This window comes from Vanessa cardui, chromosome 1, assembly GCF_905220365.1.
Source record: "Vanessa cardui chromosome 1, ilVanCard2.1, whole genome shotgun sequence".
Taxonomy (NCBI): Eukaryota; Metazoa; Arthropoda; class Insecta; order Lepidoptera; family Nymphalidae; genus Vanessa; species Vanessa cardui.
The window spans coordinates 8,737,996-8,754,472 of record NC_061123.1 but is presented as its reverse complement, the minus strand read 5'-3'; the positions used below and the strand labels follow the sequence as shown (position 1 = coordinate 8,754,472).

General features: G+C 32.1%; 1 protein-coding gene across 1 annotated transcript; it reads right to left on the bottom strand.

The window, feature by feature from the left end:
• Positions 1-10,083: 10,083 nt before the first annotated feature.
• LOC124533094 (glycine-rich cell wall structural protein-like) lies at positions 10,084-12,386 on the bottom strand. Its single transcript, XM_047108260.1, has 2 exons — positions 12,283-12,386; positions 10,084-12,056 (listed from the first exon to the last, which is right to left on the bottom strand). The coding sequence occupies exons 1-2, from the start codon at positions 12,338-12,340 to the stop codon at positions 10,369-10,371; spliced, it is 1,746 nt and encodes a 581-aa protein (XP_046964216.1). The 5' UTR covers positions 12,341-12,386; the 3' UTR covers positions 10,084-10,368.
• Positions 12,387-16,477: the final 4,091 nt, after the last annotated feature.

Below are 16,477 nucleotides of genomic sequence, written 5' to 3'. Positions count from 1 at the left end.
AAAATTTATCAACAATTTGTTTGTTAGACATTTATAATATGAAATATTTAAATTTAAAAAAAAATAATAAGATGATGACTCGACTTCGAAAAGATACGACATGGGAACCTTCAAGAAAAGAGCGTACTCCTTTCTTAAAGGCCGGCAACGCACCTGCAAGCCCCCTGGTGTTGCAGATGTCCATGGGCGGTGGTACTTTCCATCAGGTGAACCTCCTGCTCATTTGCCACCTATGTCATAAAAAAAACTCTCAATTTTGATTCTGGTCGAAACATTTTCATCAGAATAAGTTCATTTTAAGCGAAAGTTTGAATAAGTTATTTAGTTTATATTAGAAAGTTATTTTAGATTGCATTAATATTTTTGATGAATTGTTAATAATTGTTATTATTTATTGTATTGAGTTATCTTTTAATTGTGGTACACAAAATCTTTTATTAAATCAATGCATTTATGCAGCCTCAAGGTTTGATCAAATGTTTTTTTTATTATTTAACACTTTTTGTGTAACATATACTATTTACTTTAAACGAGGTCACATTGATTTAATTTTTCTAGATATTGTGACGTACATACATATTATTAATACCAGGAATTGTGCCTGATAAGCTAATTAAGTCTGTTTTTTTTTTCATTTGACTATACATAACTCGCAAAGAAAACTGTTATTTTTGGATATTCAATATTTTTGAACATCACCGGTTACGTTATAAATGCCACAAAATTATCACTTATAATGGCTAGTAGTTGTCAATTAGTCACATTTTTTTGTTAATTCTACTCATATACATACATTATTCTCCTTTGTGTCAAAGAAAAACTATTACTCATTTAGTTGCTATTTTTTACCATCACAATAAACTTATTAATTATGTATTCTTGAACTTTCAAGAACTTTTTTCCATTTTCCAGTCAAATTTAATATTTGTTAAAAAATAAAACAGGCCTGTATTGTTGTGGTACCGTTAAAGAAGTAATTGGAGATTTTCAATTTTAAAATATTATTAACGCTATTACAGCATTTTCTGCCATTTTCATACCTACATAATAAATACTAATGAACGAAGTGATTCTTTATACACAAAATTCATTAGTGTTTTGCACAAATTACTTACTTGTTGAAAATATGGTGACGATTTTTGAAGCTTAGACCATTAGTGTTATGTATATTTTGACATAAACGTTTTATGAAAAGGAATAATCCTAATGAGCGAAGCCGCTACAGTTTTACAAGTTTATCTGAGGCGGCTCTAAATAAAGAGATGGATCTTAAGGACCAGTATCATCTTTTTGTTTATGTCGGCTACCATCATCAGCTCCATCCAGTCCAACTCCATCGTTGGTCCACAGTGGTCACACCTTTGTTGCCTTTATTATAACCTGAAGGGATCAAAAATATTTACCAGTATTTGATTGAATACCTGAAGTTGTGTGAAAGTAGGTAACCTCAAGAGCCAAACAGACTATTAAGATCTTTCCTATGTCAAGACTGGACTACCGGAATCAAAAGACAGCTTATATCGGGCTAGTATAATAAATAATAGTTACATATAAGTTGATTATACATATAACATGAGACAAACATGTTTTTATTTTTAAAACCAAGAAAGTAAAAAATACAGATTTTAATCGATTTACAAACGTCTAACCATTTGTTAAACCAAAAAAAAAAGGTATGGGTTTGTAGACATCTTGGCTGGTCCACATTGGCTATGTACGAAATAATTAAAAGTTTATACGATATATATATATATATGTGCAGTGGTGACCACGTACTATCAGTTGGCCCATATGTATAACACCCCGTCAAACGCAACGGAATTAATTTCCACAAAAAATATTTTTTGCATAATAAGGAACTCCAAAAATTTAACCGAATAAAATATGCGGTATAATTGTTACGATTATAACAATTAAAATATATTTATAGACGAAAACTAAATTATTTTCCATATAAACAATGAAACATTTTTATCATAATGTTGTAAAATAACTATAACGTTAAATTTTTGGTAAGTGCAGCAATTGCCATGTTTTAATAAGGGCTGCTATACATATCCCAAGTATGCATCGAATTATCGGACTTAATCTTCCAGAACTATAACTTTTCCTGTTGTAGAATCTAGAATTATTTCGTTTTTGAAAAGATTTCTTTTAATTGTATCTATATTTCCTCGAATTATTTTTTTCCTCATACAATTCTCCAGTACACAGCAATCCATCGATGCATTAATGCAGTTTGAAGGTTTGATCAAATGTATCATCAAATGTTTTATTTTAAATTTTTTTTTTAATAATTATTTTTTTCCTCATACAATTCTCCAGTACACAGCAATCCATCGATGCATTAATGCAGTTTGAAGGTTTGATCAAATGTATCATCAAATGTTTTATTTTAAATTTTTTTTTTAATAATTATTTTTTTCCTCATACAATTCTCCAGTACACAGCAATCCATCGATGCATTAATGCAGTTTGAAGGTTTGATCAAATGTATCATCAAATGTTTTATTATTAACACTTTTAGTACGACATGAACTTGTTGAGCGAGATTATATTTAAAAGATTTTTCTAGTAATTGTTACATATATACTATAATAATCTGGAAAGATTATAACTTTGTTAAGATTTTTCAGTTTTTTTGGAATTCAACTACACACGGACTGCACGGATAATAATTGTATTGTGAAATTAGGTATAATATGACAAGGATTTTCTGGAACTAGAATAACATAGATAGTGGAGTGATGATATCTATACCTAAATATTTATTATTATAGTAAATTAGTAAATATTTTAGTAAAATCAATACCATTTAATAAAATCTTATTACTTATTTATTATTATTATTGAGTTTGACTTATAGTATATAGTCGTAAAATGTTTAAAAAAAAAACAAATAGAAAGTATAAATACACATTGAGTACAACGCAAAATATTTAATAAATATACATACGGGTAAATTGTTAAATGTAACCATTACTTCAAGTGCTATGAAAGAAAATCACTAATTGTATTTTGTTTAATTTTGCTATGACTCTGTTCTGTGTGGTATAAAAAATGTTCAGTCTGGAAGATTGAATGGGGAAGAAGTAATAGTGAAGAAGGAATACCCCAAACATCTTTAAAAGGTCTACTATGCGCATCTAATGGGTTCCTGCGACCCTCACTAAATTCACCTCATCAGTCCACGCTGAATTTTCTATTTCGTGGTCACTACTCGAGAACTTTTCTACCCCAAGGGCCGTCTTTAAGAGCTATACGACCCACTTTATATCGGTTATTTTGGATCAAATACACATTTCGTAATTTGTGATTCGGTCTCGTAGGGAAAAGTTCGACATAACTCTCTCCATAGCCCTTTGAGTGACTTTGTACCTTCTTATGAGGCGCTTAATAAGTGACCTCGTCTTTGTTCCGTAAGTCATCACTGGCAATATGCATTGGTCGGAGACTTTCCACTTCAGAAACTGTGCTATTTGGGAAGATGTAACATAGCTTCCCAAACGCAGTTCAGTGTGTAGTAAGATTTGGGGATTGACCGCTCTCTCGACGTTAGACTTGCCTAGTTGTATAGTGGTTACTTAAATACAATGTTGTGTGCAGTATTCAATCCTTACTTGAGTGGGTGCACATGGACTTTCGACATAATTTACACCATTTGTTTCATTTTTAGACCTACCTGTTTAGGAGGTATCCATGGTCATCGAGTAAAGCGCCATTCACCCTTTCTATTTGAATAAAAATCGCATCGAATACTGATCTAAGCTTATATAGGGACAGACAGATACTTTTTAATGCAATGTAGTGAGCTTTACGAAGATGAAGAAATATGCTCATGTTGGGTGAAATCCTGTATTTTGTGTATGTATTAATTCGCATTGAAGAAGTGTGATGGAATAAGCTCTAATCACCTTTAGAAGAAAGCAGGACTCAGTTTAAAAATAAAATTTACAGATACGTTTAAATAAAGTGTGATTATAATTACTATACCTGGAAACAATAACTTAATTACATAACAATGAACCGAGAAGATGAAATATTTATTGACGTAATTGAAAAGAATTTATTATAAATACAATAATTGTTGTAGTCGTGATCCTGATGCTACGATAAATAAACGTTTTAATATAATTGACGAGGATTTACGAGAATATTCCATGTGTTGTGCTCATGCTTAATAAATTTATGATTACTCGGCGATAAGTCAAGGTCTGTAATAGTAAAGCCGATCTCTTGGCAACGACCTCATTAGGTCTATTTTGTATCATCAAATGTTTATTATTTTTTATTTATGTTTATTATTTGTTAAAGATTAGGTTTAAGCTCTTTGGGTTTCAAGTTTACTTTAGTAAAAATAAAACTTTTTAATAAATACATTACCATAATGTACTACTAATGTATATATAACCTGGGTGCGTTCAAACGAGCCATGAAGACGCTTCTTGTTGATCGCTCATTCTTGCTGACTGTAGTGGTCGTTTTCGCATTTGGACTCTTCCACTTACCCTCAGGTGGAGTATCTCTATCCCTATTTTATCAAGTTTATGAAGATATTGGTTAAACTTTGTATATAAAAATTAGTCGTCAGAGAACTACAGTCACCTCTGCTTAGATAAGTAAGTATATAATACATGATAATTCATGGTTTATAAAATATAAGACTTATGAGATATTCTGGTATACAGATTCACGCTGCAAATTAGGCACATGTCGTAGATACAGCACGTTCTGATTTCCGCACGATATTTTCTGTCGGAGTTGAGCGCGAGATAAATTATACCTAAACACAAATTGAAAATTCAATTATGTATATCTTAAAATATGTTTGATACATATTTTAAGCGGAAAAATTTAGATTAAATAAAACACATTTTTTATCTCCATTAAACTGACTTTGTTTGACAGATATCGTTATACTAAGAGGCGTCTTTTGGAGTATTTATATTCAAACCCAATACATATACATGTAACATAAACCATATGTATAATACTGCACTTAACAGGATATTACTTAAAGTCAGAGTCGGATTTAAAGGTGTGGAGGCCCCGGGGCCACAAAGTAGTGAGGGCCCTAGACAAACAGAAGCGTGAACACCCTAATAATTATATTATTATGAATTAATTAGTTTTTTTTTTATTTCAATCAGTAAGCTATGAATTGTTTCGTATTTGTATCGGTAACTTTTAAAATGTTAAATATTAACATTATTATAATTTGACTATATCTCAGTATTTGTTAACTTGCTGAAAACTGCGGCCCCCTCTCATGTGGAGGCCCCCTCTCACGTGGAGGCCCCAGGGCAGTTGCCCCGGTTGCCCTCCCCTAAATCCGGCCCTGCTTAAAGTTTAAAATAGGTAATAAATTTAACAGTAACTGTAACAACAGGCACAAGGGACATTGACGATTTAAGAAATTGATAATATTTCGCACAGCGTCATTGTCTATGGGTAATGGTGACCACTTATCATCAGGTGGCCTATATGCTCGTCCCCCAACCTATGTATACCATAAAAAAATCAGATCAGACACTTCAGATAGTATTTAAGATTACTTAGTATTTTAAAGTTTTCTTAAAACGAATCATGGATGCATGATTATTTTCAAATAATAATACAGAGCCTTGAACCATCTAAAAATGCTGACGTTTTAATAATACATTTTAAAAGTTAGTACCCAACTCTAGAGCCATACAATAACGTCATAGCCGACTCTCCTATTATCATCTGATTCAATCAGCCAGGAAATCGAACAAAGGATTCATATTAAATACAAGTCCGAACTGTTTTAATGATTATTATTATCGAGAGAAAAAAAACAAGGTGCTTGACTGTGTGGTATAAAAACTATATTTTTTGTTGCTTTTTAAGTTAGGTTAGTTAATTCTTAGTAATAGCAGTGAAGAATATAAAATATTGTTATGATTATATTATGTTATAAGCTTTGTAACAGTTGATTTTTACAATCGTTAAAAAAATCTTAATAAATAATTGAAGTATTTCTTTTTATCATATTTGGCCATGAAGTACCTATTATAAATTATTTTTTTTATTTTCAAAAGACCTTATATAATATGAGATTAGTATGACTGTATTTTAGAGTATATTTGTTTTTAAAACTTTAGAAGATATTTTACACTATTTTATTGTGACTAATGGAGTTTTCCTCGTGTTATTAAATGTTAATTCATCATTTGATCTATTGTGAGAATACCGCTCATTGTCATTAGAATCACGACATATGGCAACGGTGAATGGGTTTAAATCATGAACTACCGTGGTTTCGTATTAAAATAATTATTTCTTGTAAATGTATCAAGATTACACTGTAGAAAAAAGTATAAGTCTCTTCCTGATATTTCTATAGAAATATATTATCAGGTCGTAATAAATTATAATATAAGTTATATAAGTTCCATTAAACTTATTTGTACACATAAATTTTATTTAATAAAGGTAAAGTATATAATCATAATGTAAATGCATCTCCAATGAATATACAGCTAAGCACAGATCAAATTTCGACTATCTAATAACTAAATGATAAAGAAATACTTCCATTTGCTTGCGACCTATCAAAGGCACACGGGAAGTAAGATCCTAATTCCCATGGTTGGTAGCGCTAGCAAATTGCCGACGAATGGATAATATTATATATTAATAATGCCGGTCTGATCGCCACCAGACGCCCCATTTATCAGTCTACTATTAATAAAGTAATATAATTAAAAAAAAAAAAATTGTATAATTTATTTAGTGTATAATTTAAAAAAAAAATACACAGTTCGTAATTAACAACTTAATTAACAATTTTGTATTAATAAAAACATCAGCTAATATGGCACTTAAAACATTGTGTGTCATCGAGTATTTCCCCAATCTGAGTCTTGAAATCTAAATTAATATATAAGGTTATTCCATGTTTAAGATATGATCTTAAAACAAAAAGTATTTCAGTTATAACGATTAAAAATTGGAAAAGGGGCAGACCCGCAGCCAGGCTAACCACCTCAAAATATAGGTGCATTTATTATTTTATATATACTGCATTTATCTACATTGTTAAATGCAGTATAATAAATACAAATTAGTCATAAGAGACCATGGAATAGATTATTGAATAAAACAGGATTGGCATCTGTAGATTTAATAGATAAAAGTTCCGTTATTTTTTAATATATTTTGAACCATTTCTTATATAAATAAAATGTATCAAGTGAACACATTTTGACTTATTTTATTATGAAATTTGGCAAACGTGTTATTCCATTATATTTTGGCGAATCGCACTATTATAATATAATACATAAGTGGCATATTTTGTTTATGTTCAATAAGGCTGAATCATTCCAGATTGTTGTAGCACAAAACGTTCAACGAATATTGTGTTAAATGTCAAAGTAGCGAATGTATGACTGTCATTATTATGACCTCCGTTGTGTTTGCGAGCTATGAATATTATCTATTGAACAAAAATGTAATTAAAATATCCGTCTGTTTATGTGATCAAGGCGAACATATAAACAGAGAGTTATCCCCCTAAAAAGCGTTCTTAGAAGTAGGAAATCGTGCTTGCTCAAATCAACAACCTTCGATTAAGATCGAATGTAAAGATGAGTGGTACTGATAAGCTTTTAAGTTAGAGCAGGATAGTTGATTATTTAGTATTTGTAAATAGGCACTATAAATAATGATTTTTATGAAACAAATATATTTATAAAGATTAACATTCAAATGTCGTGAAAAGCCTACTGATATTCAATACAGTACTTATCTAGTTTATCTCTATTTTTTTTTCATTCGCTACTATGCACTTAGTGTCTTTATAAAAAAATTATTTTATATTCATAGTTCGTGCGCTTATATTTCATTCAATTTTGATACATTCAAACTAGGGATGAGCTGAATAATTTTATTTAGTATCGGTTTGTAAGGTTAATATTTGTATTCGAATAAATATTCGATTAAAATCCAGGGGATCTAATGGATCTCCAAGACGTGAAGCTGACCGGACTCTACGCTGTTTAACAAAGTATGTAATATATACTATATTTTATATTATTGATGATAAAAGATCAAACTATTGGACCGGTTTCTTTGGGTCGAAAGTATATGTCAACAATTTTATGCAATTAAATATAGTAAACATTTCAAAAATATTTCATTAATTTTTTTTGGTAGTTTGTTAGACGTTTAAATACGGTTCAAGTTAAAAAAATCGGTTACATGATTTTATTTATTTGAAAAATCGATTCATTAAAGTTTTGACCGAATATTGCTATTCGGTAAAATTCAAATTCGGCCCCTCACTACAGCACGTGTAACGTCAAACCGCGTTTTTATACCATGATGGTTCAATCTTTACAAAAAATCTAATTGCTTGGTAGAATTCAAAGACGTGTTGTAAGTTTTTTTTGTTTTTAAAATATTATCTATTGTTGTATTCATAATTTTTATTTCAGAACTGGAAATAAAGATTAAATATTATATTAATAAATAGGCAACGAAAAGTGTTCAGATATTATACTGATCAGGTTTTTCATTAAATTTAATATTATTATTTGATGACGAGATTTTGACAAAATCATAAAAATGTGGAAAATAAGGTAAATAAAAAAATCGAAACATATCAATTCATACATGTTTTTCACCACTTTTTAATAATGATTACGGATAGTCGAATTTTGACCAATGGGCGAACACTAATAGACGAGTAGAAGTTTATTGTAGACCTATTTTTAAAAACTTATATATCATTTCTACCAATTATTAAGATTTAACTTGTAATCCAGTTTAACAATCGAGGTATTGTTTAAAGGTTCATATGAGTCAAAATAAGTGTTCAATAAATTCCGCTATTAAAATTTCATTTAAGATGTGATATTTAATTTAATTTGTCCTTATACTGATTATTAGTATGCCAAATAAAATTATGAAAAGGTTTTTCGATTCAATGGAACTTCAAATTTAATTTATTGTTTTAAAATTGAGTTTTTTTTTATAGATAGAAGAGTTGTTTTAAGACATTTAGACGTTAACATTAATTGATCATATTCTAAAATTAGAATGACTCTCTCACTGTCTCAAACTTTACACTTGAAATAAAATATCGCAAAAAAAGTTGAAGGCGAAGTTCATTAAACTTTTATTTATACCGAAAAGTATGCGTAAGAAAGACTTTAATTATCCTTTTTCTTAAATGTAATTACACATGTAATTGATATATTTTGCAAGGAAATCAGTAAACATTCAATTTATAAACAATAATCTATGTATAAATTATTGTATTGTTACATAAGCCCAGAAATTAATTAATAGGGCATTTAATATAATAGGCAAATTTTATTAAACAGGTACTTGCTTAGGAAATATATGTATATTGAAATTGTGGCGTCGGATGTATGGTTTTCTACCTTCCTTTATTTCTTGTGTTTATAAATTTATTTCGTGTGGATTTAAAAAAAAATGTGAGTACCAATATATGTATTGTAAGTCATCTATACATTTTTCTACCCATCTCTAAGTCCATGATTATAAATAGACAGGGCGAAATTAAGTCATTAGAGCATTTTTTGTTATGAAACACATACACAAGATGCCATACTTTTACTATACACATAAGTTTTTAGTTATAAGAATATAAGCATCTTACATATTGTGCATCTTATTATCATATACCTACATGAGATTTTCTGTTATTGAAATTTACTTCTTTGTGGAGGACTATGGTAATGATCAAATCAAAATCAAAATGTACATACTTTATTTAAGTAGGCCTTACCAGCACTTTTGAATTCTTTAGAATCGTCATTTAACAACTCTACTGAGTGAAGCTACCACCGTTTCGGAAAGTATATTTTACCGAGAATGTCTTAAGGAATTATTTAGTAGAAATTAATATTCAAGAAACTTATATCGGGAGATCGCACTACACCTTTCGTTTAAGTAGAGTACAAACAGGATTTTTTTTTTAAAAAGGTAAGCCAGATTATATCTGAGATTTGAAAATAATTTATAATAATAATTAATAATAGTTGCTGTATGTGAGTATTTTTTTAAGGATATTAGCAATAAAAAAGAATCCATTGAAAAACTTAGATATATTTTAATAACTACAATTATGTATAAATACAATCACAGTAATCACTTGAGTTTAATTATGTCTTAAGTTTTATTACAATATGTATGAGTCATGAAACTTATATTAACAATGATCAATTGGTCATTTATATGCTATAATAATTGTTTGCATCATTTTTCTCATGGAAGCATATTTATGCATGTTTTTTTTTTTATATAATTTACACTGTTGATGATTGAGTTAGTTGTTTATTTTAAATCGGTTTATATTTATCAACAGAAGTCATGTTATTTTCCGTAACTGCTAGCGCTTGCGGAGGCCGATGCTTTGGCACTAGCTGATGCAAATGCGCCCCCGTGCCCACCACACGAACCAGACCCGCATCCACCACAAGATCCCGAACCGCAGCCTCCAGAACTACCGCCAGAGCCTCCGTAGCCACCTGAACCACCTCCAGAGCTTCCATAGCCTCCTGGTCCACTACCAGAGCTGCCATAGCCGCCTGGACCACCGCCTTGGCTGCCTCCATGACCACCAGATCCACTTGAGCCTCCATGGCCTCCACCCAGTCCGCCACCGAGTCCACCGCCAAGTCCACCGCCAAGTCCACCGCCAAAGCCACCTCCAAAACCTCCGCCAAGACCTCCACCCAATCCTCCTCCAGATCCAGATCCACCACGTCCTCCTCCGAGCCCTCCGCTACCACCGTTGCCATTACCGTAACCTCCAGATCCGCCATGTCCGCCACCACTGCCTCCGCTTCCACTTCCTGAACTACCAGATCCTCCGTATCCTCCGCCTAAGCCACCACCAGCACCACCGCCTAGACCACCGCCGGACCCTCCTCCATAACCTCCTGATCCACCGCTACCACCTCCAAAACCGCCTGATCCACCATGACCTCCTCCAGAACTACCTCCGAGGCCAGATCCACCGCCATATCCTCCAGATCCACTACTGCCACCTCCAAAACCACCGGATCCACCATTACTGCCTCCATGACCTCCTCCAGAACCTGCTCCAAGGCCAGATCCACCACCGCTTCCTCCGGATCCACTACTTCCTCCTCCAAAACCTCCGGATCCTCCATAGCCGCCTCCATTTCCTCCTCCGGCACCTCCTCCAAGGCCAGATCCACCACCATATCCTCCGGATCCACCACTCCCTCCTCCAAAGCCACCTGATCCACCGCTACTTCCTCCTAGACTTCCAGAACCACCATGTCCACCTCCCAAACCGCCTCCAGCTCCACCTCCCAAACCACCTCCAGCTCCACCGCCAAAACCTCCGCCAGTGCCTCCTCCAAATCCACTCGATCCTCCTTGGCCCTTTCCACCGCCACTACCACCGCCGTTTCCGCCGCCTGCACCTCCTCCTAGTCCGCCAGATCCACTACCGCCGAAACCTCCATTTCCGCCGCCATATCCTCCTTTTCCATTAGAGCCACCAGTTCCTCCGCCAGATCCGCCGCCAGCTCCACCTCCAAATCCAGCACCGCCTCCATAGCCATTTCCACCGCCTCCACTGCTGTAACCGCCTCCACCGCCGTATCCACCATTACCAGTTGTACCAGTAAAAGCAAATCCACCTGATTTGCCATCATCTGACTTTGTATATATAGTTTTTTCATTTCCTCCTCCCAATCCCCCTCGACTTCCTCCTCCATTTCCTCCTCCGAAGCCACTTCCACCGCCACCACCAGCTCCACCACCTAGGCCACCGCCTATTCCACCGCTGGCACCGAAGCCACCACTTCCTTTAAGATGGTTTATGCCTTCATGAACTTTTCCAAGAATGCCGTGTACACCTTCGCGAATTACATCGAGACCACCTCCGAAGCCACCACCGGCACCACCACCGGCACCACCTCCGGCGCTGCCGCCACCTCCGAAGCCAAAACCTCCTCCGCCGCCGAAACCAAATCCTCCACCCCCACCTCCGCCTCCACCGCCGCCGTACCCTCTACGCACTCTTTCTGTAATTTGAAAAAAAACTATTTTTAATATTTCAAAATATGTATGTACAAATGATACAACTTTTAAAAAAAATAATAATGTATGTAATTTACTAATGTCATAAACATTTAAAATACTTTTTATTGTACACAAATAATTATGCAACTTTACCAAAACATCACTCAATTAATGCACTCATAGTTCATTCATTGTATGACCCAAAAAATAATGTTGTTAAAAGCTTACCTGAAGCATTTGCGAAAGCCAAGAAAATGGCAAATAATAAGTAAACCGGCCGCCTCATGGCTACGTGGTTATGAACTAGCTGTGGTGCTGTTTTATCATCCTTTTATACATCTTCACTTATCATAATCTACGCAATCTGAGTCAGTTTATGAGAACAATAACATACTCGTACCGGGAAAACAGAGACCCGTTTGAAATTCACTAATGCACGTTTGCGGAATTGTTCTCGTTTTCTTGTTAAATTAATTTTCCATCCATATAATTACATAACCCTGTCTGGTTTGCTATTATCGACCGAACTGGTTTAATTAATTTAAGTAACTCCTTGGAATTGTACAACGCATAAAATTACAAAACAAAATTTAAAATATAATACCTTCTATTTTTTGTAATTCATTCATTTCATGAGATAAATTCCGATGTATTATAGATGTAAATTTAAACCATTGGTATTGTGTACGACTGTTATTTAAATGTTTAATAATAACTATTAATTTTTTCTTTCGTATCTATCCATTTTAAATGCGTTAATATAACCTTATCGTCGTTATTAGGCTTCTTAATATTATGGTATCTACTAGTTTTTACTACACTATTTTTGTTTTTTTTGTGTGACAGTATTTTTTATTTATTTAATTAAATTTTTTTAATCAAAATATAAATAACAATAACTGATACTGTTTCAGTAATACGCATTCCCATCTCTTGTTATCTACTGCAATTGACGTTTTTGTCTAAATACCAGTGACGATTTTCTGACTTCATTTTTTGACATCAACATATGACTTGATTCTGCATATGTAGCTTTTCTTTTTAAGTAACTTACTTTCAAAAGTTAAAGCCCAGATGAACCATTTAAAATGTTATTGTACAATTATCTTTTTTTTTAATTTCTCATTTCGCTTATTTCGGATTGCGGTTACGGTCTTCTTTGTCAGTATTATGTCAGCGTGATATTTAAACATATTATAATATTTTAGTTCTTTATAATGAAAATAAAAAGAAAAAAAAGACATAACGGCAAATTATGAATCTCAAAACAAGCTAAAATTAAGCTTACACTTTTATTTCTTCCAATAAAATCAAGTAGTGATTCATGCATATCATTTAGAAAAATCAAGTAATTTAAAATATATTATAGTATTTTAATTTTTATTCAGCAAATTTAACGTTTTAGCTGCTCTAGAATAAATATTTTTAGTCGTCATTATAAGGATATTGAATTTGTTTTTTTTAAAAAAGCCTTTAAGTTTAAAGTTTATTTTTTTTATTATTCTAATTAAATTTAAATGCGTTTATTGTAATTTATAAATACGAACATATTACGACGTACAAATATTCTCACGGCGAGTTTCCTACAATCATTTTGGTAACATGGATCATATTTTTTGCGCTGCGCATATAAGAAGAGCAGAAAGATAAAATCATGTCTGCAAGGTGGTATTTCCAAGGCTGAAGGTCAATCCTCGGCGCAAACTCATTACACGAATATAATGGTTTAATGTAGCCACACAATGGAATATATAGAACATAGCATAGTATCGCAGGCGTACTTGGGTCATTTGAATGTAAATAGACGGATTTTCATGTCGCCATACAACTAGCATAATAATCATTATTGAAGATATTTAAAATATTAGTTACATTAGTAATTTTGGTGAGAAAATTATAAATTAATTAGTGTACACTCAATTATCAAGATTTAATCATAATCTCGGAATCAGATAATCAGGATTCTCGAACAGTATTTTTCAACTCTCATTTCATTAAAAAGCGAAATTGGTTGACAATTGGCATCTTTTCCCATTTGCGTTTAGTTTTTCTAAACGTAAATTTAAATAGACTGTTACATAAGTGAGTATAAGTAGTTCGTCATAGTGCACCTTGATGCTATACATGATGGAATATGACCCTAGTTCTCAATTAATTCTTACTGAAGATGATGGTATTAATTATATATAACGTAATATTTATATATAATAGCTCACTGAGATTGATTTCGTTAAACTCGCAATTACATTTAATTGTGTAATTTTATTTATAGAATTAATTTTATTGTAAATTAATTCGCATTAAAATCATACAAATTATTTCAAATATTTTAAATGGATAGAATCATTAAAAATAATACTTTATCTCATTTTGAATTGTTTCAATTAGTATACTCAGAAAAACATAGTGCTATATACCTATATCAATGATAAATTGCTTTAAAATATACTTATACCAATGGTATTTCGAGCTAATAATGTATACCCAATGTCAAGCATTGTCATTTTATTGTATATAAAAAATGGTTGAGACTTCGGTAATGCTGGCCATCATCGAATAGATTTTTTTACCATCCAAATTGTTGAATCTCTACTAGATGACGTTAAGAACGTCTACTTAAAAGCCATTCAATCAATCAAAACGATAATCGGTATATATTTAAGCATAGATAATATTCATCGATTTTATACTGGCACAAACTTGTGATAAAAAATAATTAATAAATAAATTTTAAAACAGTACGCCTTTACATTTGCTTTCATTAGCCCAGATGTTATAAAAAAATTTTTTAATCGATGTACAATTTTTTTATAAATCGAATAGCACTACTAATTTATGTTGTAAAGATAAACAATCCATCGAACCTTTTGATAAGTTGTGCTATTTGTTAATATGCCTATATAATAGTTCATTGGGTTTGTCTAGTCGCTGCCAGTCACGATACACGCTAAGTGCATCTTGCTTCATATAAAAAACCACATCCGGCTCCGTTTGTTGTTATAACTGTGATGTCATTAGGATTTTATTGATTTTTAAGTAGGTACACAGGAAAATCAAGATCCAAATATAGCAAATTGATATATGTAAATCAAAATATTTATAGTTTAATATTTATATAAGTGTTGTAAGTGTGGTGAGTTCTACACACACAGAATTAAAAGAGATATAAATATATGATTTAGTTAATGGCAAGGCTTTGTGAGTGCTCCTCGGTAGGGAGCACCTACCCACTCATATACACCCTAACATCAAACAGCAATACCTTGCAACGTCGTAACGGTGAGTGAGCTAGTGTAACTAGGTTTAGGCACAGGGGACATAACAGTTTCCGAGGTTGGTGATGCTTTGATGGCGGCTTTCACGGCAGCAGAAATGATTGATAAACCTCAAAATTAATCTTTTTTATTATCAAATAATTACGTTCGAACTTCTCATGTTGGCTAATGTGCGATTAGTAAAAAAAAAATGTCTTGTGTGCTGAGTTGCACGAGTTTTTATTTTAATAATTACTTTAATTTCAGTTGCTATTGCAATAGTGTACATGTAGTATAGCATGTTAATGCACAGATTATATCTTAATAAAGATAGGTGCGATTATAATTTCTAACACAACTTATCAACATACGTAACTAACTCAATTCGATGTCATCGAACTTTGAATGTTAGTGGTCACCTTCAACCATAGGTACTGACTACTGGCACTGTAAGAAACATAAACAAATGCTTAATTAGTGCGTCGCCAACCATTGGATCAAATAATGTATATTTATCTGTAATTACACCGGCTCGTGTAACTCACACATGTAATAAAAGTATGAGATTTTCTTCGTATTTTGCTCAAAATATTATGTTTCTATTTCATAGAAAGATAATTGTTTATATGTTTCAATCAATATATTATGCTTTCCTACTTTGATAACAGTGTAAACATAAACTCTATGTTTACAATATCAGTACCAAGAATGCTAATAGTAAAAGCAAAATGAAAACTTCCTTATTTATGTTTATCAAATTATCATCACGGTGTTTTGCGTGCATCATAAAGTATTTAAATTAAAAAAAGGATAAACCTCTATACACGTGATAAAAACAATGGACAAACCATGTTTTTAAAACGGAATTATAAGGCATTAAATAAATTGTATAATCTAGGTAATTAATGTAATGTTTGAATATTATTATATTATTTTTTTGTAATAATTCTTTTGAGTGTCCGTCTTTTAAGTCTTTTGTCTCTGAAATTTTGCAAAGTGTTTAATTTCACAGAACAGACACAAAGACAACAAGCAATAACAGTTAAAATGAATTTAATACGATTTATTTGTTTTATTTACGACTTAATGACTATTATGTGGTTAATATTAATGTACATCTAATCGTACATAAATCATTAAACTATTTATAGTTCTTTATTAACGTTTAA